Below are 27,592 nucleotides of genomic sequence, written 5' to 3' on the forward strand. Positions count from 1 at the left end.
ACTGTAGCTTTTAAACAAACCACCCCCTAAAACTTTTATTAATAAATCGCCATTACTTTTCCACAGTTCAGAACACAGTCTATGTCAATTCATAACATGACTTAAAATATCAAATCAAAGCTTTGTGTGTGATTTCATCTGGTGACCAGCTATTAATTTCAAAAAAAAAAAACCTTAAAAAAAAATTTTTTTTTAAAAGGAGTAACATGTAGGTCAAAGGTCTACTTCACAGAGAACAAGGGCTCACATTAAAACCCAGAATCCCAGCCAACGTAAGAATGCTGGAACCTGCTGGGGCCTGTCTGTACTTCCTAGGTTTTAGGGCATTTTCTAGCACTTACTCGGCAAGCAGGATGCTGTTTGTCCCTCGTGTATTTTCACAGAAGTCCATTTGCTTTCCTTCCCTGGCCTCTTTGCCATGGGCTATGTCCATCAACAAGCTCAATCTATGTGGCAGAAGTTACCACAGGTCCCTAGAGAAAAGCCTCCACAGGCCAGATGGGCTATATAAAAGCAGGGTTTTTCCCCTTCCTTAGAAGACAGATTTTAAATGGCCAGGTTTCCCTTTTTATCCCAGTAATAGCTTTTATGTCCAGAGAGAATTTTTAGCTTACGTATGAAGGATGTCAAAGACTACAGGCTTATCTTTCTTGGTATATTTTAACCAAAACAACTCATGGAGACAATAAAATTGGTATTGATCACTAACTATTGCTATCCCTGGGTTTCGAGAGATTTTCATCCAATTGTCAATACTTAAAATAACAAAAGATACCAAAAGAACTGAACCAAAAATATCACTTTAAAAAAAATCAACTTAAAAAACATTCTACATAGCCAGGCGTTGTGGCGGGCGCCTGTAGTCCCAGCTACTCGGGAGGCTGAGGCAAGAGAATCACTTAAGCTGGAGGTTGCTGTGAGCTGTGTGAGGCCACTGCACTCTACCGAGGGTCACAAAGTGAGACTTTGTCTCTACAAAAAAAAAAAAAAAACATTCTACAGTATAAAAAAGGCCAAGAACTAAAAAACAAATATCAGTAGACTGACAAAGCCATTAAGGGGAAATTCTGAACAGGGGTACAAGATGCAATAGTGATTTTCCAACTCTAACTCTGTATGTCATTTTATCCCAGAAAGTACAAATCTCTAATGCTTTATCATAGCAGATTATAAAAATAAGTTTAATATATATTTTCCTAAAACCACACATTTTTAGAGTCAGTCCTTTTGAAAAAAAATCATTTTTATACAGAAAGAAAACCTTAAAAGTATAGTAGTACATTTTGCTAAGCAATTTTACAGTTCTAAATGACTAATAATCTGAAATAATTCAGGCAAAAATCTGCAAAGCTACAGAAAAGTAGGTCAAAGGAAATTTGGGTGATGTTATTAGGTCAGTGGTTCTCAACCTTCCTAAAGCTGCGGCCCTTTAATACAGTTCCTGTGGGTCGCGACCCACAGGTTGAGAACCGCTGTATTAGTTCCTTCCCACTTCATCACGAGCCACAGACATGGAGGTCACGATGGGGGAAGGAGCTGTGTCCCTTTCACACACCCTGTAACAAATCTCTGCCCTGAATTATTGTTTCTCCTCCCCGGTTTGAACCCAATCTCTTTAGCAGAACAAATGTTATATCCAAAGAGTGAGAATTTCTGTTATTTTCTTCTTTAAGGGAGCGCAATAAAGCCTAAAGGAAAATAAACAAAGTGGTGTTTCTAGGGCCCTCTGTCTTTAGTACACGAGCATCTGTGTGCCCCATCTATCAAGGCAAGTCCTGACACCTTCCCTGTGCAGAATGGCAGGAACGTCCCATTCTGTCATTGCTATTCTGCGGCAGTAAAACTCTCAGAAAGGCATTCTATACCACCATGGTGATGATTCTGCAGTCCCCAGCCAGCTCCATCCACTAGAATGAACACCAGGGAAGGCTGCTTTTAACACATGGTAATAAATCAAATGAAATTTTTATTATGCTAAATTTCAAATGCATGTCCCCAAATGAACTAGGATCCTTTAATGAATCTTAATTTCTAACTCTCATTGTGATCATGGATTTTCTCCACTTATAACAAACATTTGTGTATTTTAGATAAAATGTTAAATACTAAAGATAAAAACGTGAATAAAGACGGTCACTACCTTCAACAGTCTAGAATCAAAAGAACTAAGCTATTATGGAAAGCTGGTTCTCCTCAAAGCTGAGGCTTAACCAGTTAAATGACACAACTACATTTTAATTGTGTGTGGAAGTCTTTTGCAAGTGAATTATACGTGTCTTTTCCTCAAATGGATTGCTAAACACAATTTCATTTTCTTCATATGATTTGGCATCAGTTTATTTTTTTCTGTTATCAGTTTATGTTATACATGGAGTTAAATGCTGATACCAGCAATAGGGGGTCAGATCTTGCATTAAAAAAAATAACTCAAAGCTTAATTTTCAAGTTAGTTGTCTCTTTTACATAAAATGAGAATAAAAGTTGTTTTATAATACGCAGGCAGATATTCCATAAAAGCAATCAGTAAATCAAGAGCTAAAGCAGCTTCTCCTAAACAGTGTTCTTAACCTTTAAGCACGCACCTGAGTGTGCACACACTCACTCAATACACCCTCTTTCACACTCTCGGCCAGTGTCCTGTGATTGGTGAAAACATGTTTTCTGCCCAACTGACCCCGGGGTCTCCAGGAGCTCTCTGTCCGTCCACACCCACCCATCCAGCTAACTCATTTGCATCAGGTTTGTCAATGGTGTGTGAAGAAAATCCTCCTGAGACCCTTCCAGAACTTCCTCCCAAAACACTCAGGCGAATGCTGGGGAACACCAGGAAAACAGCAAAAAACGAATAAGCAAGGTCTTCAGTTCCTCAGAGTGAACTCTATAGCTGTGTATGAATCAGAACATTTCGTCTTTCTCTGTTGAACTTAAGTTTCTTTTCTTTCTTCTTTTTTTTTTTTTTTTTAATTGTTGGGGAATTACTGAGGGTACAAAAAATACATTGGTTGCATTTGTTAGGTACAGCACCTCTTATAATTGTGTCCTGCCCCCAAGAGGTGTTTCTTTCCTGGATGTACAAATGCAATAATTAAAGCAGAAACAGAATTTTCCAGTGATTTTGCAGTATAGGTGAAAGCAATCAGATTTCCCAATCACCGTGGTTTTATTTCATGGAATTTTAGTATTAGTGCATGCAAAACAAAAATCTGATCCTTGTTTGGCTGAAAATGGCATGTGTTGAATTCACAGATTCCTGCCTGGCATGACGGAAACATTGCATGTTGGAGCTGGAAGAGACCAGCAGGATCACCTGAACCAAACAAGGACACCAAGTCAGTCTGGCGGCTTACCAGGCCAGTGGCGAAACGGCCATGGATTGCCAACTCTGCTCTTTAAGGGCTGTGAAAGTGTTTAAGCACTGACAGTGTTCAGAAATGAATTTTCTAAAACTTTTTTCTAGAGCTTCATCGGCTGTGTTTGGCTAGTTGTATAACTAGCTATATAATGTAATGTCTTGGTTTTAATGGTCACATTGACTTTTCAGAAAATTTAAACACTACAGGCAACTATATTTTGTGGCCTTTTTTTTTTTTTTGGTAGTTTTTTTCTGAGAGCCACTCCTGGAGGTACTATAACTTAGGTGTATGTACAATACAACAGGGTCAGTTCTAAACCTTTCTCTGTTTTGATTCTGAGTAGCCATCCTTGAGTAACCATTGATACCATACAAACCAGCTGAATTGCTACTTTTATGCAATATCTTTAGCATTTACATGGTCTTAACCTTTAATGCCACTGTTCAGGGTCACTGTGAAAATTAAATGCGATGTTACATAGGAAATAACTAAAATTCTTGGCATATACGAAGTGCTCAATAAATGTCAGAGGTTACTTTACATTGTTGTATGGGCACCAGAGTTTTCCATCTCTCCTCGGCATAGCTTGGCACCTTCCCATGTCTTCCCTAATCTTCTGAACTAAACCATTTGACGTCAGGCTGTCATCTCCTGTTTCTCCACTTTCTCCTGGCACCCAAAGTAGAGACACTTGGGGCACCATGCTTGGTTGATACGTCTCTCCCACCACTGCAGAGCTGGGTTTCTTTGTCACTGGCTCTCCTGTGCGTCCCACCCCTCCCGCCTTCCAGCACCCCATCCCCACCGCTGCCAGTGCAACTTCCTCTCTCTCTTCACACTCCCCGCTGCTTTCTCTTTGTTTGTCTTCCTCTTTTTTTTTTTTTTTTGGTGTCAGGTACAAAAAGCCTGACATTTTTTGGTACTAATTTTCTTTCCATGCCAGCTCATTAATTCCATTTGGCTTTTTTTTTTTTTTTTTGCTATGCTTATCTGGTACTGGGTTCTCAAAGTTCTCTTTGATGGTAAAAGATTTTAAATACATTTTCATGGTATCATGCATATTAAATTTTAAATTATATTTCTCATATATACCTGTTCTTCCCTTGGGAAATGGAAGAGAGAGAGCATTTAGATAATGCTTCCTAATCTGAAACTATTCCAGAAAGCTGGACCGTCATAATTAAAATAATAGTAACCACATCATCATCACAATGGAAACAGTAAAAATGAAAATAAGCATCTGAGTTCTTACTATATACCATATGTTGGTCAGAGTTATTTACACGTATAATCACAATGAAATCTCAGGGAATAGACATGATCCCATGTCCAGTTAGAAAAGAGAAATGTGAAGAAGTCGAGTTGCTTATTGAAGGCCCAGACAACAGCAGAACCACAGACAGAAAGTCGGAATCCAGAACCTGTTTTACCCCGGGGGAAAGATGTCACTATATCTTTAGTTTAATTCTTCTAAGTCTGAAGAACGTGGCTTTTTTTTTTTGGTAGTTTTTTTCTGAGAGCCACTCCTATAGGTACTATAACTTAGGTGTAGTGATCATCGTAAATGTTCTCTAAATTACTCAGCATGACACCCAGCGGGTAGCATACACATCACATTGAAGATGGAGTTAGATGGGCTACTAGAATATTTATTCTATTACTATGAAATTCTGATATTATTAAGTTCTAGCAGCTTAATCTCTGAATAATTAATCATTGTACCTTATATTTTAATAATTAATTATCATACCTTATATTTTAAGGAATAATGCTACGCAAGAATATACCCAGATCACAAAAATAAATACATTCTCATTCAGGATTTTAAGAACTTTTTTTTTGGTGGTAGAGAAATTTAATGTCACAGAGCACCAAGTAAGAACATCTGAGAAATTTCTCAACTCTTTCTCCCCAAGAATTTTTGGGCCATGGGTTTTTTTTTTTTTTTTAAATTAAATCATAGCTGTTTACATTAAGGCAATCATGGGGTACAATGTGCTGGTTTTATATACAACTTGAAATATTTTCATCAAACTGGTTAACATAGCCTTCACGGCATTTTCTTAGTTATTGTGTTAAGACATTTATATTCTACACTTAGTAAATTTCACATGTACCCTTGTAAAGGATTTTAAGAACTTTTAATAGCTATAAGATGAAACTGATAATAGCAAAAATTACCATTATTCATTAAGGATTAACAGAATTCAGAGAATTGTGAAAATACAATTAATATAGTATGTTACTATATTAAAAAAAAATACTGAAAAGACATTCAAGCTGGGCGCAGTGGCTCATACCTGTAATCCTAGAACTTTGGGTAGCCGAGGTGAGTGGATTGCTTGAACTCAGAGTTTGAGACCAGCCTGAGGAAGAGACCCCCATCTCTAAAAAGAAAAAACAGCTGGGCATTGTGGCAGGCACCTTTAGTCCCAGCTACTTGGGAGGCAAGAGGCAAGAGGTTTGCTCAAGTTCAGGAGCTTGAAGTTGCTGTGAGCTACGACTGAGCTATGACGCTACTGCACTCTACCCAGAGCAACAGAAGAAGACTCTGTCTCAAATTAATAATAAAAAAAAAAAGACTTTCAAAGATCAAGAGACTCCCACAACTAGGCACACAACTGAATAATGATGAAGCAGTTTTCATATTGCATTTATATCTAAGAAATACATATTAATTAGAATTATGTACCTAAATCTGGCCGTATACATTCTACAGCAAATTGTACATTTATCACTATATATAATCATATTGGGAAGTGAAGCTTCCAGTTAATAGCATATTATTTGGCTTGATATACGAAAATCATATTACAGGTTGAACATCTCTTATCTGAAATGCTAGAAACCAGAAATATTTTGGATTTCAGACTTTTTTTCAATTTTTTTAACATTTGCATTATATTCTGGATGAGTATCCCTAATCCAAAAATCCAAAATCTTAAATGCTTCAATGAACATTTCCTTTGATCATCATGTCAGCATTTAAAAAGTTTCAAAAATTTCAGATTTTTTGGATTAGAGATGCTCAACCTGTATATCCAATAATCTACAATTGAAAGACTGTTATAGAAATACCCAGAAAGGTAATATCTCAGTCACAGAAGACGGGTTCTAAAATCCCACATGAAAGGCTATTCACCTAGGGGATGTACATAAACACTCCACAAGTTTTAAGATAATATCCAGAAAGACCAGACACAACAGAACCCATGGATAGAAAAGCAATGCCTTTCTAGTCCTCCACATATTCTCATCTCTTTTCAAAATAATCTGCAATTGTCCCCAAATTAATTTCCTTTTCTCTTTCATTTCCATTCTTCTTCTTTTTTTTTTTTTTTGTAGAGACAGAGTCTCACTGTACCGCCCTCGGGTAGAGTGCCGTGGCGTCACACAGCTCACAGCAACCTCTAACTCTTGGGCTTCCGCGATTCTCTTGCCTCAGCCTCCCGCCATTCTTCTTTATTCTAGCACCGTCCTGTCCCCTGATAGCTGGTTAGTGTTTTTACAAACTGTTTCTACTGCACAGCTTTTGATCTAGGAGAAGAGCAAGAAAGAAAAGTAACTCTCAAGTGCAACATTTCTCAAACTATCTGAGGTTCAGGACCAGTTTTTTCCCCTCATCCTTCACAAACTAACAACTGAGCAAAATATAATAGTAAAGCATTTCTTTAAAAATGGAATAAAGAGGAAGAGTTCACGTCTCATCTTAAAAAATTATTATGAAATTTAACAAACATAAAATTTCCTATTGACTGACTATGCAAGTTTCTAAATGGTCTCAATTTCTATCCTTAGCTGATGGTGGACCACGAGGCTGAGGATGGGATCAGGCCCAGGTACCCCACATTGTGTAGCTCTGCTCTAGGGAGGACACGTCCTCTGCCTCCTCAGGGTCCCCTTCTCCTCAAGAAGACCTGGATACTTGGAGGACCAGAGGACCCACCATGGAGGGTTTACTCCCCTCACAGCTCCTGGAGGAATCTGCAGTTGCATAATTGATTTGGTTGCTTATCTACTGCCCCTATCCTTGACAAGAACAAAAGTTCTATGAGCAAACAGAGCTTTTCTGCCACGTGATCCCTTTCATTACTAGAGCCTAGAACTATTAAGTTCATTAATGAAGTCTTTCCATCCCTTTTTGGTCTATCACTTTACTCAATTGATATTCAGCATGTGTAGAAACAGTTCTTTTCCAAGGCAGCTTAAAAATACTACCCTTCCACGAATGGATTAATAAACTGTGGTATATGTACACCATAGAATATTATGCAGCCTTAAAAAAAGATAGAGATTTTTACCTCTTTCATGTTTACCTGAATGGAGCTGGAACATATTCATCTTAGCTAAGTATCTCAAGAATGGAAGAAAAAGTATCCAATGTACTCAGCCCTACTCTGAAACTAATTTATAGCTTTCATACGAAAGCTATAACCCGATTATAGCCCAAGAATACAAGGAAAGGGGAAAGGGAGGGGAGGGGGAGGATGGGCAGAGGGAGGGTGATTGGTGGGATTACACCTACGGTGCATTTTACAAGGGTACTTGTGAAATTTACTAAATGTAGAATATAAATGTCTTAACACTATAACTAAGACAATGCCATTGTGGCATGTGCCTGTAGTCCCAGCTGCTCGGGAGGCTTAGGCAAGAGAATTGTGTAAGCCCAAGAGTTCGAGGTTGCTATGAGCCATGTGACGCCACGGCACTCTACCCGAGGGTGGTACAGTGAGACTCTGTCTCTACAAAAAAAAAAGAAAATGCCATGAAGGCTATGTTAACCAGTTTGATGCAAATATTTCAAGTTGTATATAAAACCAGCACATTGTACCCCATGATTGCATTAATGTACACAGCTATGATGTAATAAAAAGGGGGGGGGGAATACTACCCTTCCAGTGATATGTTCTACATGTTATAAGAGTGACCACTAAACATATCAAATTTTATAATTCGGGAACTAATGGCAAAATCAAATATGAAAAGATTAATAGATCTTGTCACATAAAGTCTAGTTTGCCATATAGGAAAAAACCTAAAAACCTTAAGAATCATAAATGGAAAATATATGTATGAAACACTATAAAAGGTTCAGATAGTTAATGTAATAAGACAAAGATGAACATCACTATTCAAAAAAAGAAAAAATATTTTCTCCTCAGTTTTTAAAAAATGTTTTAAAACAATAAGATATTATCCAGTGTGTGCAATCTATTACACAGCTATTCCTTGTGTAAATATAGAAGAAATCCTTAAAAAAGTATAAACAGTTTACTTAGAAATCCTACACTTAAACTTATCCTAAGGAAATAATTAAACATGTAGATAAGATATGCCTAGCATTGCTCTAGACGTCCAATAATAAGGAATTAAATAAGACATAACTTCAAATACCACACAAGCATTAAAATGATATTATAGAACTGCAGTTACTGATGTGAAAAGAGATTTACAGGACACTGTACTGAAAATAGCAGGTTACAATAATATATTACATTCTATGATCCTATACTAAATATCAGGAAGAATATATATTAAAATTATAATAAATGTATGAGATATAGGACCATAATTATTTTTGATTCTTTGTATATATTAATTTATCTGCAAAAAACATTATTTTTATTTATTTATTTTTTTTTTGTGGTTTTTGGCCGGGGCTGGGTTTGAACCCACCACCTCCAGCATATGGGACTGGCGCCCTACTCCTTGAGCCACAGGCACCGCCCTGCAAAAAACATTATTAATAAAATAAATAAAAGATATGAAAAAGATAAAAACTATTAAAAAGAACCCCTTCAAATCAAAAAGTGGTAATCAGGGATTTAATTCAACTATGGCTTAGCACATATTTGGATGCTGAATATGATTTGTTAAACTGATCTGCATAAAACTAAGATACTGGCAAAATGCTTATGTGGAAACAACTCCCAAGTGCTTTATAGATGCATTTACATGATATTTTAATATGCTAATTACAAATAATGCCCGTGTATACTTAAAAACAGTGTTGATAATAAAAACTTCAGCTGTCATTCCATTTAACTTGCACTTATGTTTTGCCTGTAGTTTCAAAAACAGAATCCAGGGACATATTCTTGGAAGCATTATTTTGAAGATTCATTGGGTGGCTATACATCTGCTTTACTGGTCTTTAGCAAATCATTTAGTCAACACATACCACATACTTTATTTCTAGAACTATGATTGCCTCCCTCCATCCTCTACCCCATAATAGAAAGCAAACAGCCCTTTTGGAAAAGTCAGTTGGTAACACTGGGTACTGGAGTTTTTAGTATATACCCCATCACAATCTCTTAGTTGGCTGACTTTTGATGACTTCATTCCTTTTTTAGTTGATAGAAAACAAAAAGGAAGAAACAGCTTCACAAAAAGTTTTAGAGCTTTTTGAAAAGAACCTTATAGATCATCCCTCTGACCTCTCGATGTTATGAACATGGAAACTGAAGCCCCGAGAGCAGGTGATTGCAGAGCTAGACTGCAGGAGGTGTCCAACCTCTAAGCTAAGTCCATGTGCCATCGTCACGGACCACTTATACCACGTTCTATTTTAGAAATTAACCCTCGGCCCATAGCAGTGATTTTCCAATAGTGTACCATGAGAGGATCTTAGGTGTGCTGCAAAATTTTTTAAAGATCATTAATTAATTTTTTTGTTTTTTGTTTGAGACAGAATCTCACTCTGTTCTGCTGGGCAGAGTACAGTGGTGTTATAGCTCACAGCAACTTCAAACTCTGAGTGATCTTCCTGCCTCAGCCTCCCAAGTAGCTGGGACTACAGGCACCCGCCCCAACGCCCGGCTAGTTTTTATATTTTTAGTAGAGACAGGGGCTCTCGCTCTTGCTCAGGCTGGTCTCAAACTCCTGAGCTCAAGCAATCCACCCGCCTTGGCCTGGAGTTCTAGGACTACAGGAGTGAGCCACTGAGCCAGCCAATTAAATTATTTTCAAAAGACGTTCAAAGCACTGTAAGGATATTCTTTTTTTAACTTTTTTTTTTTTTAAAACAACATAATTTTAGTGTGCTGTAGAACTTTAACTACAGGCTCAAATGTGCTGTGAGATAAACAAGGTTGAGAAACATTGGCCTAGAAGGTTAAGGAAAACAGTAATGTCAATAAGTATACAGACCTTGCATCTGGTAGCTGTAGGGTGCCTGTCCAGGTTGAGGGGTACCAAAGCTGGTGCCATAGCTGAGAAATCCTGTCTGTCCAGATGACTGAGACTGTGATAATCCACTTTCGGTCTTGATGCCTGCCCACAATGTACCTAAATCAGTTAGTGATAGCTTATCTATCTGTTCATTTGCAAAAGCTGGTAAATACACAAAAAGACACATTTCTACAACTGTTTGGTCACAATGCCTCCTAATCTTGCCTCAATGATAAAGAGTATACATGCTTATAATTAGGATATCACAAGATATAACTTCAATTTTAAAAATCCAGGATTATTATGGATTTGAATGCCTATTCACATTATTCTCCCTTGTTCTGAATTCAACTTTCCATAAAATATCACCCTAGTGATATCGTGTATTTCATTTTGTCATTTTACAAGAGTTGAAGATCATCTCCTTCAGAGTTAAGAAAGTTGTTACATTAACTACTATCAAAATAAAAACCTTTTTCCTAAAAGGCTTTTTCCTAACAAAAATGAATGATCATAATGAGAGCTTTTTTCCCCCTTACTCTATCACAAAGCTGATTTCAGCATACCACTCATTTTGAAAGTCAGAGGAAGCCACACCGGGAACAGAACTAAGCAAATCGAGGCAAAGCCTCCTTCTTATCCACCAGTGCTCTTAGAAAGCAAGCACCAAGGATGCAGAATGCAAAGAAGTGAACCCTGTTAAACACCACAGGGATCAATAAACAAGCCAAGCCAGCAAGTAGTTCCCCTTCCGTCCCTTTTAATTTCAAATACAATTGTTTTAAACATAGTCTAAAGTACCTTTGTTTTTATCATATGGTAATACACAAATAATGTATTTGTGGCTTCCGAATACTATCCAAAGTGCCGGGCTGACACTGTCATTTCAGGACTTGGGTTTGGCAGCCCTGAGCTCCAGGGCTCGGCTCCGGATCTTAATTAAAGACAGTCATAAAAGTGAACAACCGTCCTTAATTCCCACAGAAGGACAAGAGAAATTTCTGCCAAGGGAATTCACATCTTTGAATAATTTTGCTTTGCACTTGAGATAAATGGTATCTTTAGAATCTAGAATACACAGTAGTTTTACTGTTTATTTCCATTTTAGGGGAATTTCATCAGTAGAATGAAGTTAGGTAATTGTCCTAAGGCAGTGGAAGAATCTGACTCTTGGCTGAGGGAGCCTACTTTAATTCCTGGAGTATCTCTAAATAACTTCGTAATGGCCTTAACATTTAAGTTTTAACATAGTCTTCACATTTTGTTTAATGTGATTTTCCCTGTAGGTGGGTAATCCCAAACCAATGAATAATCTGTACTTGTAAAGGACTCTAGAAACACTCCTTCCCAAGACAGGTGGATTGACGCTCTAGAAACTCCTTTTCATGTGGTCACCACAAGAGATTTTCCCCTTAATCTTTCCATTTGAGGCTATATGGATCTATTTCCAGCTGTTGCCTGGGTGGCCCCGTTTTTGGCCTGAAGGTTCAGGATGGGGAGCTCTGTGATAAGGACACGTGAGGAAAAGCAGGAAGAGGCAGAAAAGCCCCATAGCGCGACTACCGTAAGATGGCAAAGTCACTTCCCTGATAGACTGTGAGCGTGGCCAGGGAAGAATAAAACAAATGATGGTTTTTCCCCATTAATCTATTATGTTTACTATAAAAAGATATGCCTGTCTTCTTTTACAGAGACTGTGTAAAAAGTCAGGGGGTGTAAGTACGTGGGGAAAGTTTTTAAAGACCATCTGGACCTTGATTATCAACAGTGAAAACCCTTGTTCCTTATGAACAAGCAAAGGGGAAGAAGGGTAACATGTTTTTCAACACATTGGCTCAAGAAAAACAGAACCTCTGTCACAAGCACTTGGGGCATCTCCCTGTACTCAAGGTTCAAAAAATACAAGAAAGGAAAATGCTAGGGACTGAACATTATTCCCAAGGGACTTATAGCCATGGAAAGCTCTGGAATCCAAGCCCATCACACTGAGTCACACTGTCTCCCTTTCCCTGATGCCCACCTATCATATTAAAATCCCCATCCCCACTTTGCTGCTGCTGATTCAGCTCTCAAGATGCTCTGCTCATTTCACTCCCTCCCCAAACAGCTATTTCAGACAACAAGGACATCCACTAATGGTTCAGACCCGGAGGACATCCATGAATGGTTCAGCCCATCCACTGGCAAAGGGAGCTGCCCAGGGCCTCCTGTGATTGAACTGGAGAGAGGGAAGGAAGGAGGTGTGTGGGGCCGCCAAGGCCGTGATGGGAAGGGCGCCTTTCCACAGCAGCATTGGTCGGTCAACAGTACTTTCATAGAATGTGTACTGGAAAATACTTTTACACTTCAAATAACCATTGTACAAGTAAATTTTGAGAATATAAACTGAAAACTGCCTTGACTTCTACTATAGCAAAATGGTAGCTGTGCAATTCAAATCATAGATTCTCTTTTTCTAATAGCTCAAAAATAAATCACACATAAATTTTATCCATATATAACAGTATTTTGAGAAACTTTATGAATCCAAGTTATAGAAATGAAAGATAATTCCAGAAATTCCATTTTAAGGCTCTTTTTAAAGTCTACTTCAAAAACACCTCACGAGATAACATTCAGCTAATAGGTTTGAAATAAAGCTATAAAGGCTGAAGTTACATATAATTTGATTTCTATGTCTACATATTTTATAAGACATTCATAAAGAGTCAATTTTGTTCAAGATAAAAACAGAATTAAGATGAATAAAGTATCTAATTATTAATGAAATGCTTAAAGAAGAACATTAATTTTTTCACTAATTGCAGAAAAGAACTACAAAACAGTATCAGCAGAAGCGCAATTAGAATATTGGTTTAAAAACAGGATTCTGTATGACAAGCACAAAGTTACTTACTCTACTAGCTCTTTCCTCTAAAAATTCGTTTACTTTTCTTCATCACTTTTCTTGGTAGAACAGCAATAACGCATATATTTTTATTCAGTTCAATTTGTTCAAAATTGCAATCGCAATTCAAGTGAAGAAAAGATATTTTGAAAGTCTAAGGCTTTTAAAAAATTAAACTTTGGAATTTTGCTGGATTTATTTTTAATTTGCAGGTATTGCCCAAGTAACAATTGAGTTAAATTACACCAAGATAAAGATAATCTCCAGGTGGGAAGGAACAAATGGCGACGTGAGCTTTAAATGTTTCCTGATTTGCCTCTTCAAAGTGCGGTCCAGGCAGTGACACACAGATCATTTTTCCTAACGGCTGATCGTGCTGAAATGTGAGAATACTACCGCCCTCCAGTTTAGAGGGAGAGTTTGTTGAATTCCACTTGTACTTTCCTAATCAGAGTTAGGCATCTGATAAATAGGAAATGAATCTTTACCCCAAAAGACTTTATTCACAGAAATTTTATCACAAATATGCACAGAAATATTTTGGATTCCAAAGCCGAGTGCTCAAATGGCAAGTTCAGAGTTGAGATAGAAACAGTGAAAAAGGAGAACAAGAGGGCTTAGGAACCGTGCGATCTGCCTGCCACCTCTGACCTCCAGGAGCCACCAGTGCTTACAATACTAATTAGAATTCAGTGCAGCAAGAATTTAGAAACAGGAGGTGACAGCTCTTTCTAACAGCGTTCCCCGGATGGACAGTCTTTAAGTATCACTCAAAAATACACGGAAACGCAGTTGATAACGTTACCCCTCTCAGAGCAGGTACTCACCATATGAGGAAATTCCATAGGGCTGGCCCGGCTGTGGGTAGGCGCTGTAGGCTGTGGCTTGCTGCATTCCCGTGGTGAACTGGGCCTGCCCATATGCAGCCATAGTTTGTGAGTTAGGAGTAGGGAGAATATGCGGGTATGGTCTGCTATTTGTCAGAAATGACAGAAAATAGAAAGCCCATGCATTAGATGGAAACATGCAAGGTAACCGATTAACAACCACATCACAAATTCCAGTTAAAGATTGTATCTTAAAGTAAAACTTTCAAATACAATAGACACAGCACTAACGGACTTCAGGGTGCTTCTACTACACGGGGCTCAGTATAAATTGTGTAAATGTATTTGGGCCTCGAGGAAAAACACTTTCATTTAAATTAAGGTGGAACATGTAGGCACAGATAAGACTTGAAATAAGGTTAAAAAAAAAAGTCTACTCAGAAAAGTTATTTATTGATTAACAGAAAATACATCTTACTTGGAAGGATAAATCTGTGGTGGAGAGAACTGGTGAGTTGGCCTTGGGCTGAAGCTACTGCTCCCAATGGCTGAAACAAACAAACAGCACAAATAATCCAAGCATAATACAAGATACATAGAAAGCATTGATCTATTTTGAACTATAGTTCGGCCATATGAAGTTTCAGGTATTTGTCACCTATGACATCCAGCAATAGGAATTTCATTCGGTTTGACCTAATAGAACGTTAGACCATAAAAAGCAGCTGATAAAAACGGATTTAAAAGTGGCTCTAATTTTAAATGTACTCTCGCAAAACATAGTCACAGCCTCGTTAAATACCTGTCCATGCTGTAATGGTTTTCACAGTGGCAATGCTTTAGAAGTACACAGAGTCCTGGCTACTGTTTGGAAAGTCAGGCTGAAAGGAAAGAGGTAAGACATTGAATTGCAGGGCTGGGCAGGACCGTGAAAGGTCATCTGGTTCATTGTCTGTGTTCAAAAGGGACACGCAAACCCAGGCTGTATTAACCAGAAACGTGGTCTAATCTTTTCTCAGGTGAGGAGAAATAGGATAGATACTTATTTGCCTGTACTGATTTAGCAACGTTCTATAGTAAAAAATGCATTCCTATAACTATCTTAAATTTCTCAAGTTGCAAGCTAAGCCTGTTTCTGCTTGTGCTGATCTGGTGTTCTTACGTGTTTTAGTATGTGCTCGACTTTAATTTCAGGTAAGAAACCTTTTTTTGTTTTGTTTTTGTTTTTTGAAAAAGGTACTTAAGCATTCAAGCAGAATTTAATTTCTTTGTAATCACATTTATTTGATTCAGTATGTTTCAGAAACGCACTAAACTTCTCTCGAAGGTTCTTTTCTCCTGCTGGAATAGAGAAGCAAAAATCCAAATTAACTCACACAAGTCTATAAAATAAATAAGTTTCTTGTGTGTAAAAAAGGTTACTATTAACATACAGGTATGTGTCCAGGAGGTCTGACAATTAAGTTCCCAAACTTGCCACGTGGGCAGCACAGTACAAACAGCTCGGTAAAGTTTTGTCACCTTGGTACGTCAGCGTCTCACAGCTGTGTTCGTATCAATGTGTGGCAGTGTCTTCTCAGTGGTAATCATTATTATGTTGCGTGTTTTTGTATGCTGCTGTGTGAGAACGTTGGAGCTTGATTTAGAGCAATGAACAAACATTCATAACTTTCTTGGTTAGAAAGAGTGGAAGTGAAATCAGGGACATGTTAGTCCCAGTTGACGGGAATAACACCATGAAGAAAATGGCAGTGTACAAATGGATTAAGTGTTCTTTTGAGGGGAAAGAAAGCATCACTGATAAAGAGATGTCAGGGCCAACAATAATGAGAAGAACTGATGAAAAATATTGCAAAAATTTGAGTTGTCCATCACAATCATCGGCTGACTGTGAGAAGCACAGCAGACCGAGCAAACATCGATAGAGAAAAAGAAAAATCTTAACTGAAGATCTTGACCAACCATTCACGGCTCTTGCATCACAATGATGTATCAGCTAACATGGAACCATCTGTAAGGGAGTTTGTAGCCAGTAAACAAATTACCATATTGGAAAACCCTCCCAAAGATAAAGAAAATACTGAAAGTAAGACATTTTGATGACATTCAGGATATTAAGGGTAACAGAATGACAGCTTTGATGGCCATTTCAAAAAATAGCTCCAAAATTGCTTTGAAGGGCGGACATCTTCCCCAGGGGAGTGCTCCAAAGGCGACCTCAGTGATACTCAGTGATGAGGTATGTAGCACTTTTTCTAGGGTGGGTTTGTATACTTAATTGTCAGACTTCATATAACTATCTAGATAAATTTACATTTCTGTATACATGTGTACCTATATGTGAATATTTTTACCTCAAACTCCCTAATCTCTACCAGGCTAAGATGATTCTTAGGGTACAGTTATTAGATATAAGAAGCTTATTTTCTTCTACTAGTAACAATCACTGTCTTCAGAGGCTCTACTATTTATTAATGGTATTACACATTAAAAACCTGTTCAGAAGGTTCCATGCACTCAAAGTGTTAGATATTTTTCATACTGTCACATCACCAGTACCTCTATGTTTCCCAAATGCAATTTTCCAGATTGTTTTGGGGAAAATAGTGGTGAATTAGACTAAAATCTCCAAATCTATGAATCATCCCAAGCCTTAGCACCCAGGTGGGCTGGCAGATCTAGATTAGTACCACTCTTGCAAGCTCCCAGGCTGCACCATCTGGCCCTCGCTTCGCACAGATGGACAGAAGAGCGACAGGCCAGTCGCCCCTGCCCTGGCATATACTGAGTCCCCACTCTGTCTCAGATCCTTTGATAGATGCTGAAAATGTAAACATACAAGGACAAGTGGTGTGCTACACGAGGGAACAGACCGACAAGGAGCTGTGGGTGGATGTGTCAAACGCCACAGTGTGCAGAGGGGAGGGGTTATGAGGAGAGGGCGTGAACTCCGAGGCCTACCCCTGCCCAGGTCACCTGCAGCTACAATCTCTCCTATTCTCCTTTCAAATTCCTGAGAGAAGGCTAAGGGTAAGGTGGACGTACCCAGTGCAGCTGCCGGAGAAATACTACGATCACAAATAATCATTTAAAACCCAAGCAACAAACAAATACGACGCTATCTGATAGCAGAAGCCAGAAAAACGTCGCTACTCTGTTCTAGCTCTATGTTTCTGTTTTCTAAATTGTGGGTCATGACCCAGGAAAAGGTCATAAACTCAACTTAATAGGTTGTACTGAGCAATTTTTTTTCACAAATAAAACATTACAAGATATCAAGATTATTACACAGGGTAAAGCACGCTCAGAGGAGCTCTGATTTAGAATCCATGCACGGTATGTGTGCAGACACACGAACAACTCAGGGGGCTGCAGAGGGCAGGAACTGAGCAGAATCAGAATTTAATTTCGGCCTAAATTCAAATCCAAATTCTTCTATGCGGTCTTATTCAATTTATTCCCTCTAAACCTCGATTGTTCTCCTGTAAAATGATCTTGCTACCAAAATACCTCATAGGACTATTGGGAAGACTAAACGAGGTAATTGATATAAAGTAACAAACTTATGTGTAATAAATGTTTATTTTCTCATATTCCCAGACTCCTGCTACATTTGCCCTCAAACTTTCCCTTCCTATATTTTTCCTCCAGGTTTACATGTTTTAAAATTTATAATTATTATGAGCATGTAATATTTGTATACCTTTACAAGGTATATGGGATGTTTTGATACAGGCATTATAATATAATGTACATTAATCAAATCAGGGTGATCAGCTCTGAGCAGCTTCTAGTCAAAAATCTACTACCTTGGGCCGGGCACTGTGGCTCACAGCTGTAATCCCAGCACTCCAGGAGGCAGAGGCGGGTGGACTGCCTGAGCTCATGAGTTTGAGACCAGCCTGAGCCAGAGCAAGACCCTGTCTCTAAAAATAGGTGGGCATTGTGGTGGTGCCTGTAGTCCCAGCTACTTGAGAGGCTGAGGCAAGTGAATCACTTGAGCCCCAGAGGCCCTCGAGTCTGAGGTTGCTGTGAGTTATGACGCCATGGCGCTCTACTGAGGCTGACAAAAGTGAGACTCTGTTTTAAAAAACAAAAACATAAAGACCCCCACAAAATCTACCATCTTATACCTCAAGTATTATTGTCCTTAATGGCCTAAAACATTACCTAAGGTATTTAATCATTTCGTTGTGTTAGGCACATTCTAATGCCACTCTTTGAGTTATTTTAAAGTAAACCCTGACTTCTGGTTGACTGCTGTCACTTTGCTGTGCTGTCAAATACGCCTTCATTTTGCACTTTTAATACTGCTTAGCAGACAGCATCAACATCTGTCCAACAACACACTTAAAGGTAGGAGTCTCTGCCCTCGTTTTACACAGGAGGGACAGGGGACTGACAGAAGTAACGGTCCACGCAAGGAAGTGAGGAGGTTGGTAGTAGAACCCAAGTCAGTCTAATTTCTTCCACCAGAACATACTAGCTCCTGCGTCCTAGCTAGAAACTAGAAACCTCAAACCCTTTTCCCCCTCTTTTTCATGACTCTCAAGTCATTCACCCACCCAAGTCCAGAAATTGCCTGATGATCCGTCCGTCTGTCCTGCATGCTCCATCGTACCCTCAGGATTCCAGTCCTGGCTCAGGTGCTCATTATGTCTCCCCCAGACCAGTGAAACAGCCTACAGCAACCGACCCTGTGTCCCCCTCAAGGACAGCCATGCTTTGCCCTCTGGGTGATCTTTCTTAAACAGAAACGTCTTCACATCTATCCTCCAGCTTACCATCTTTTGACTGCTCACATTATTCCTGCAATAAATAACAAATTTCCTGGCAGAGTATACAGAGAGATTCAAGCTTCAATTCCCTCCTGGGTTTGATGTTATCTAGCCTCCCTGGACTTCAGGAGGCCTGTCCCTGTCTGCAGTTTACATCTGTCTGGTTGCTGTTCACACATGATCTTCTGCCTCTTTAGGTTCTTCTTTCCTTCTGCCTGACCAACACTTGCTCTGTCATGGGGACTAAAACATTTTCTCTCTAGGATAATGTCTTCCTTCTCAGTACTTTCTTAGAACATCACACACATTGGCAACACAGCACTCACCACGTTGCATCGCGGCTCACGTCTGCAGGATACAGACGGTTATACACACCACTCTCCTCTGTTTCCTCAGCACCAGATGGGCCTGGTGCATGGTAAGTAATCAGTAAACAGTATTTGTTTAAAAAGAATGTGAGATTTGGGTCATCAATGAAGTAGATTTTAAAAACCACATGATTTGAACAATGGTTCGATTATTTTAAGTTATTCATTAATAAACATAATTAACCTGATTCAGCCCTTTGGCACTGTAAATTGGAGTAGTGTGTGCCTTATGAAATAAATGTGAAGAACCTCCAAAGCTGTCCTGTTGTTATTCATCTAAATATATGTGCTGAAAATTGTTGAATATTTCACATATTAAGCCAGATCTTTGGGGCTTTCTCTTAAATCTCCAAACCCCTGCAAGCTCTGAGCAGCCTACAATCAAAACTCTATCATCTTATACCTTGATACATTTTTCCTACGTGGCCTAAAACATCTTTAACTTTCCAAATAGTAATCCAGGAATTCAGATGGATTTTAATTTCATGGGACTAGAATAACCCAAAGCAAAGGGAATGCCCCCAGATCATCTACCAAGGTAACTAAAATGGTCAGTTTACTATTAGTAAACTCCAAAGTAAACATGCCGCAGAGCCTCGGAGCGTGCGGACACCCAGTACTGCCTTGTATGTTTTAGAACATTTGTTTTCAGTTATTCTGTTCTTATTCCTACTTCCAACATACAATTTAAAGAAGTTCCTCAAATCTACTAGGAAGGGAGAGGAGAGCCCAAAGTGAGTAACAGTTATGAGCTGGAGAATCCCCTGGGAGAAGGGACAGAATCTCCAATCAGCATGTCCTCGGTCCCTTCCTCCTCCCGGCTCCTCCCCTTGGGGCAGCACCACTGAGCCCAATAAGGAGATCACAGCTGATCTCCGCAAGCTCTGACTCTTCTCTTTCCCTCACCCCCACCAACGCTTCTGTCCCAGGTCCAGTCTGCCCCCCTTCAACACACCCGCAAATTGCACAACTTCTCACTTTTCCCCTATCATTCTGCTCTATAATCACCAACATCAGAAGCCACGTCCTAGTTCTCCTGCTGCAGGGTGTGTACTTGAACTGCTATCCACTTGTGTAAACTCACAAGGCCACACTCGGAAAGGATTCCCTGACCAATGGCAGTGCTTGGGGATACTAAGGCAGCCTGTTCCTAGGAGGCCTGGGATGCCTCTGATGGCCTTGATGAAATGCCCTCAGGATGCAAGGTAGCCTAAACGAACCTTCCTTGCTTCCCTCTCCCCCCATCCCCTAGCAAAATCCTGGCATGTTCAATCCTACTGGGTAGCTTTTCTAGGAAGACATGAGCTGATACGGCCCTCCTTCTGAACCAAGCAAATACCGGGCTCCCTGCTTCCACCCTCCCTCCCTCCTCTCTTCTCCTTAAAGCACCTTCCATGCCACAGTAATCTCCTAAAAACATGAATCTGATCATGCCACAATCCCCCTCAGCCCTCTATTATTCCATCACCTTTAGCTTAACTGAAGCATGTTCACCCCTCCTGCAATATCTCTGCTTAGAAGCTGTCTCCCCGGAGAGAACCCTCTAACTGGGACCCCGCTCTGCTCCCCCACCATATTCTTTGGTAAGTTTTCACTTCCTTCACAGCACTTCCTGCTGCCTATTCATGTTCACAGCCACCTACCACCTACCCCGTATCATCTTTCTCTCCTGCAGGAATGAGATCTCCGTGAGGGCTGGGACCTTGTCTACTTTGTCATTGCTCTGGTCTCACTGCCTACAATGTTGCTTGGCATACAGGAGGTGCTCAATAACTAACTGTTGAAAGAATGAGTCAGACCCACAGTGTTCTGTCTTTTTATGGACAATTAAAAAGATGAAGAAACTGTATTTGTTACACATGATACTTTTTTCTCCTCCACAGCATTTTTTGTTTTTTTTTGAAAAAAAGAGTTTCACTATGTCGCCCTCGGCAGAGTGCCGTGGTGTCAGCTCACAGCAACCTCAAACTCTTGGGCTCAAGCAATTCTCTTGCCTCAGCCTCCCAAGTAGTTGGGACTACAGGCGCCTGCCACAATGCCTGGCTATGTTTTGTTGCAGTTGTCATTTTTGGTTAGCTGGCCTGGGCCGGGTTCGAACCTGCCACCTTCAGTGTATGTGGCTGGCGCTGTAACCACTGTGCTACGGGCGCCGAGCCTCCACAGGCATCCTTGATTCTATTTTCATTTTTAAACACCACCAGACATCACTTTGTATGATCTATATCATCAACTGGTGTTTTATTTAAGACTTAATAACATAATTAGGCTTTGTGGAAATGACAGAAGCAGCAAAGGTATTAAAAACACACTATTTTCAATCTTGATTGTTCTTAAAATTTAAATCATTAAAGTATTGCTTTTCACTGGCTAAGAGTAAATGAGCAAAACATCACTAGACAATATTCTGAAAACACAATACCCACCCTTGTGGTTTCCAATTCATCCACATGCCTTGGAAAACCAACCTTTTCCTCTTTACTCTCCCCCTCTCAGGATACCTGAGCAACTCCCTGGAAAAGAGTGAGGCTCACCACCTCCTAAATCCTTCGAACAGCCAGGGCTCCTTGAAAGATGGGGGTGGAGAGAGTGATCATCAGTATCAGAGTGGCTCCATTCCTTCTTTATCTTTGTCATCTACTTTCTTCAGACACCAAGAACAGTTGGGATGGAGATTTTTAAGTGCATGTAAATTTTTAAGCCATTGTGGAGAAAAAAGTAGAAATGGTGACCACAGAGGTTAAGACCAGTTTGGAGTATGATGCCCCATAATCATATCATTGTATACAGTTATGATTTAATAAAAAAATTTAAAAAAAAAGACCAGTTTGGAGTTAAAGGAGACTACTACTTCTTTTTTATTTTATTTTACAAAACCCTAAGCCCTGTTAACAGCCACTCCATAACTTCTATATCTTTATTCATTAGAAAAAAAGAAAGGTAAAAGACAATAAAGAATATCCTTCCTCTGATGTTCCGTGTTTTCTATGCCTTGACCCAACTCCCTAGCTCCCTGATTCTTTCTTCTGTGTCCAACACAGATAATCCATGGAAAACAAGATACTTCACAGCTTTAGCCTCTTCCCAAATGACCTCACCACCTTCAGCTAAACCCCTCTCCAAGGCTCTTATTTCTCCTGCCTATCTTTTCAGGTAGAGGCTACTGACTTTCTCAGATTCCAGGTATCACGAAGACCTGAAAACGTATCTTAACTGCTGCTTTTCCCAAACTATTGGCTTTTCTAGGAAGACATAAGCTGGGGCCCAACTGCTCTCTCGTAAAACCTTCCCTTCTCTGAGATTCATACTAGCTCTTCAGCACGTTCATGAATGACCCACCCCTCTGGACACAGCCTTGCATTTACCAAAAACTTCACTGTTTTGCTGCCTCTCCTGAAAAGCCCCCTTATGCATCCAACTCTTTCCTCATTCTGTCTGGGCCTCGACCTTGGCCTTCTACTTCAATTACCAAGTTCAAGACCACATCCCGACTTTTTCTCCCTATTCCATGGTTTACAGCCACAGCCACACTGACTAATTCATTTCCTTAGCAAACATTCATTGAGCATTTCCTTTGTGCTTGATACCCTGAAGGCTGCTGGGATGGTAACTGTAAGACCAACAGAACCTCAGTTCTCATAGGATGTTCATTCACTAGGAAGACATGCTGAAGAACAATTCTAAGAGGAATGATGAAGGCTGAGGAAGGCAGGTACAGAGAACTAACAACAGAAGCACGTGGTGGAGGCCTCATGAGTTTAAGTCAGGAGCATCGTCCATGTCCAGAATTTTCATTCTTTTATTCTTATTTCACATATATCCAACCAAATTGAGAGATCCCTGACATCCCTGTCTTCTCTCGAGGTACCAGCCCCTACCTTCTCCTCCTTTCTACTTACATTGGTTATACAAATAATTATTTTAAACTGTCATTTTCCGGATATATTCAATTCTGTTAACTCTATAGTCTCCCACGCCCTACCTAGCAAATCCTCCACCCTGGATCAAACCCAGTGACTTTATACGTGGGCTGCTAAGCCCTCGTAGGGAAACCGTTTTCTACCATAGAGGTTCCAGGCTCACTGGCTGCAGCCTTGTTTAGACCGTCAGCTTCACTGCCAATCCTTTGCTATGTTTCTAAGCAGCCTAGACTTCCCATTCCCCGTTGCACCTATATCCGTCTTCTCCAACTCTTCAAGCTCACAAGCCTACCACTACTCTCCTTTTGAGTCACTTCAGAGAAACAAGTAGAAGCACCATTCATTCATTCATGTAGCTGTTAGTTCACTGAGCAAACATAAAGTGTCTAATATGTGCTAGGTACTGTTTTAGGTGTCAGGGACACAGCAGTGAACTAGACATGACAAAATCCGGCCCTCACAAGCTCATCTCCTGGTGGGGTGAGAGTCCACCTGTAGTCACAACACTCAAAGAAATGATACAGTCTGCAGAAGGTTCTGAGTGTTACATACGGGGCAGGGAAGGTGGGTGGTGGGGTGGGAGCAGTCCAGCCTGTCTGAGAAAACAGTAATGAGCAGAGCTACACAGCCCCGAGCAGGGCGGGCCGCAATGAGAAGGGGAAACTTGAGTGCAGACTAGAGGCAGTGAGCCAGGGCACAGGCGCACGGGGAAGGGAGCATGGGAGCATGTGGGAGAAACAGTAAGCAGAAAGCCCGGGGGCCAGGCAACAAGGTCAGAGAGTCACCAGGCAGATGGCGATGGCGCCTGTAGGCTTTTGTAGGAGTTTTTCTTTTACTCAGGGATGATGGGGGCCCCTGGAGGGTCTCGACAGTGGACTCAGACAGGAATTCCCTTAACACACTGCCATCACCTCCCCTCAGAGTCATCTGCACTGTCTCCCACTGTAGCTTCCACGGGGCTTCTATGGAAATGTCATTCCTTTTCCAGGCTTGTCCCCAACTTCATGATGGATTTAAGCTACTACTGTCCCATCAGGGACTTCCCTCCATCAGTGAGCCCCCCGGCTTGTCCCTACCTTTAATTTCTACTTCTATCAACTTTGCATCAGCAGCACGAAACCACCCTGCCCTACTAAATGCCATCCCGCTCTCCCCTGGGCCACCTTCTTTTCCCTTCCTTTTACCACTTGTGAAAGACATTTTCTCCTCCTGGGTTCACTCACTAAATCTTCCATTCATCTGATAAACTTCTGGAGCACACACTACCCACTAGGGACGATGCTAGAGACACAGCAATGGGGCGTGGGGTCCAGCAAGGACAAGGAAGTGAGGCCACCTGCCCACTGAAACTGCGATAGGCTAAACCAGTGGTGCTGGTGAATTTTCTATTTTATAAAGTTGCAAGAAGGGTACAAAACTTCCTAGACAGCCTTCATACAAATCCCCCGATATGGTATTATTACATAGCTTTACCTTCTCTTGCCTCTGTGGGTGTGCATGCACACATCTGCACAAGGATGGCCCAGGTTACTTTTGGAGTTTTATATAAGATGTCCTTTGACTCATAAAGACTTCAGTATATATTCTCGAGAACAACAAATTCCTTTACCACAGTAATCAAAATCAGGAAAAACAGTGATACAATACTATTTTCCATAGATTCCCTCCAAAAAATGTATCTTTTTGTAGCATGTGATTTTTTAACTTGCACTGTAAAACGATTATGTTTTTAAAGTATAAATGTTACACACGTGCATTCTAAAAAATGATGACGATGAGACAAAAGTAGAAGGGATGAAATTCAAATTATATTTCATCATCTAGAGAAAAAAATCACCGTTAATTTTTATGACCATACACCCAGGCCCACACACATATACACATACACACCAGTGCCTTCTTTAAAAAGCAAAACCGTAGTGACACTGAACATACTGTTCTTTTGTAACATGCTTTTTCACTTAATATACTTCACATTTTCTCAGGTTGTTCGCTTAAAAAACATTCTTAGTAACTGTGTACAAATCCGTCATATAGACGGTGCTTCCTTGGAATTCTTCCCTGCCTTGCTCACAGTCCAGCACTCCTGCTTCATCTGAATGACCTCTGTTTTCATCTGATCCTCTGCCCATCTCTTACATACATGGGCTTTCGTGGGGTCTCGCCTTCAATCCCATTATACCTAGCCTGCTGTCATTCCCTGTACATTTCCAAAACTTCCATTCCAAATCTTTCCTGAGCTCCCAACCCTGACATACTTGACGTCTTCAGGTGGAGGTGCCTCACATTTCACACACCCCAGACTGAGGTCCCCAGCTCTCTGTCAGCCATGCTCCTTGTGCATTCCCTACTTCTTAACTGCCTCACTCAGACCTGGACCCATGGTCGCTGATGACTATAAATTCTACTTCATCCATACACCTACTCCATCACCTTCCCATGCCTGTTGCCAGCGCCTTAGCTCACGTCCCCAGTATTTCTTGCCCAAATTAATATAAAAGAAACTTTAACTGCTCTCTCTGCACCAGTTCACTTGCGCCCAATCTGTCCTGCCACCACGGCCACAGTCTGTACTATCAGTATGATCACACAACTTTGATGCCTCCAACTACCCAGGGGACAAAACACTAACTCCACCTGGATGCACAAGTCTCTTCAGAGACTCGCCCCTGCCTCCCTCTGCCGCAAGTCCTTGCTGCTCACACCTGTGCACCAGGAACACTGAACCATTAGCACCTCCTCCAAGCTCCAAGTCCCCTGCGCCCCACGTGTCCAGCATTCCCCTCCTCAGTTCTACAAGTATGTTTTTCCTACTCACTTCTTAAAACTGAGTTATCTACTCCAGAACACCTGCCCTGACCCCTCACCCAACTCCATCTCTACTGGGTCCCTTCCTGGGTCTTCCTTGGACTTTCTCTGGCATTTATTATCTAACTGGACTGTAATGGTCTGGCCTGCCCCACCAATCCCTGGACCAGGACCAGGACCAGTTCATACTCCTATGAATCCATTGGCACCAATCACATTGCTAGCGTAAGCCAAATTTTAGTAAATATCTTATGAAAGATAACACATTGTGTACCCCTGTAATATTCTGAAATAAATATTAAAAAAAATTAGAAATGAAATGTACCCCCAAACTAAGAGTAGATGTACATGGGTGGTACCATTATGGATGACTGCTCCATCTATAGTGTGGATTCTATTACTTTCATAATAAAAATATTTTATAAGATAAACTAACTTAAGACCCTAATGCTGCTTTAAGGGTCTACTTAATGTATATCTACAGTTGACAGGACAGTTACTTAGGAGGATGGCTTGGTTAGTCTACTTAGGGGATATACGATATAAAAAGCCAGATTTTGCCTATTCAGATTTGCATGATTGGAAAACTGATATAAATGAAGAATGGTAGGGGGTCCCATTAGCATAATAAAGATAAGTTAGTAGAAGAAAGAAGAAGAACAAAATCCCTTTTATCTCCTTTCCTGGATACCAACATTGTCAGCTAATACTTCATCACTGAATAAAAACATTAGAATTGGTAATACAGGTATATGAGCAAAGCTTTATTTATATATATATGTACCTAAATACATATATACACATGCCGATATATTTTTGTATCCAAATAAACTACGAAAAATGCTTACTGTGAAAATCTAATATTTATTCCTTACCTGAACCTGAGAAATTGTCTAAAGACCCGTCTGCTGTTGTTGAAGCTATTTCACTGCCGCTCATTGGCTCTGTTTTAACTACAAAAATAAAAAAAAATACATGTCCCCAATTAGTAGTAATTTGCAAAGATATGGTCGAGAAGAGATAACATTCAAAATATTGGTAGGAAAATCATTTTTAAAAACAATCTTTTCCTATTTGAACCAAATAAATTAGACTAATTTTGCTAACAGAATCCTGTAAAAAAATTCACATATTAAGTTCCTTCTCCCTAAGGGAAAAAAATCTGTTGTGATAAGTTACCCATTAAAAGAAGCATTTTAAATTCATTGTTATCTTACGTATTTACCAAATTACTTATTAATAAATGATTGACTCCCAAAATATACATGACGTGATATGAAATTATATCCTGAGGTACAGAAAAATCTTTGTTATTTGGCCAAGCAGAGTCAAAAGATTAGAAGTATGAGATATGTGGTTGTTCTTAACACCAACAGATTTTCATGTGTAAAGAGAGGTGTGTACATACGTACATACATACACACACTCACATGTGTACACACACACTTTCTGGGTTATCCAGCATGGCCAAAAACCAGAAT

General features: G+C 40.0%; 1 protein-coding gene across 6 annotated transcripts in view; it reads right to left on the minus strand.

The window, feature by feature from the left end:
• EYA1 (EYA transcriptional coactivator and phosphatase 1) overlaps window positions 1-27,592 on the minus strand; it is a 330,700-nt gene that overhangs the window by 104,997 nt on the left and 198,111 nt on the right. For 3 of the 6 annotated variants that reach the window (XM_053559176.1, XM_053559175.1, XM_053559177.1), the window contains 4 exons: window positions 26,987-27,064; window positions 14,719-14,788; window positions 14,241-14,386; window positions 10,506-10,643 (listed from right to left, as the gene is read on the minus strand). In XM_053559176.1, the coding sequence (XP_053415151.1) occupies window positions 10,506-10,643; window positions 14,241-14,386; window positions 14,719-14,788; window positions 26,987-27,064 (432 nt within the window). Of the gene's footprint in view, window positions 1-10,505; window positions 10,644-14,240; window positions 14,387-14,718; window positions 14,789-26,986; window positions 27,065-27,592 lie in introns of those variants that run through there. The other 3 variants (XM_053559181.1, XM_053559179.1, XM_053559180.1) reach the window with 3 other exon arrangements.

This window comes from Nycticebus coucang, chromosome 13 (genome assembly GCF_027406575.1).
Source record: "Nycticebus coucang isolate mNycCou1 chromosome 13, mNycCou1.pri, whole genome shotgun sequence".
In the NCBI taxonomy this organism is placed as follows: Eukaryota; Metazoa; Chordata; class Mammalia; order Primates; family Lorisidae; genus Nycticebus; species Nycticebus coucang.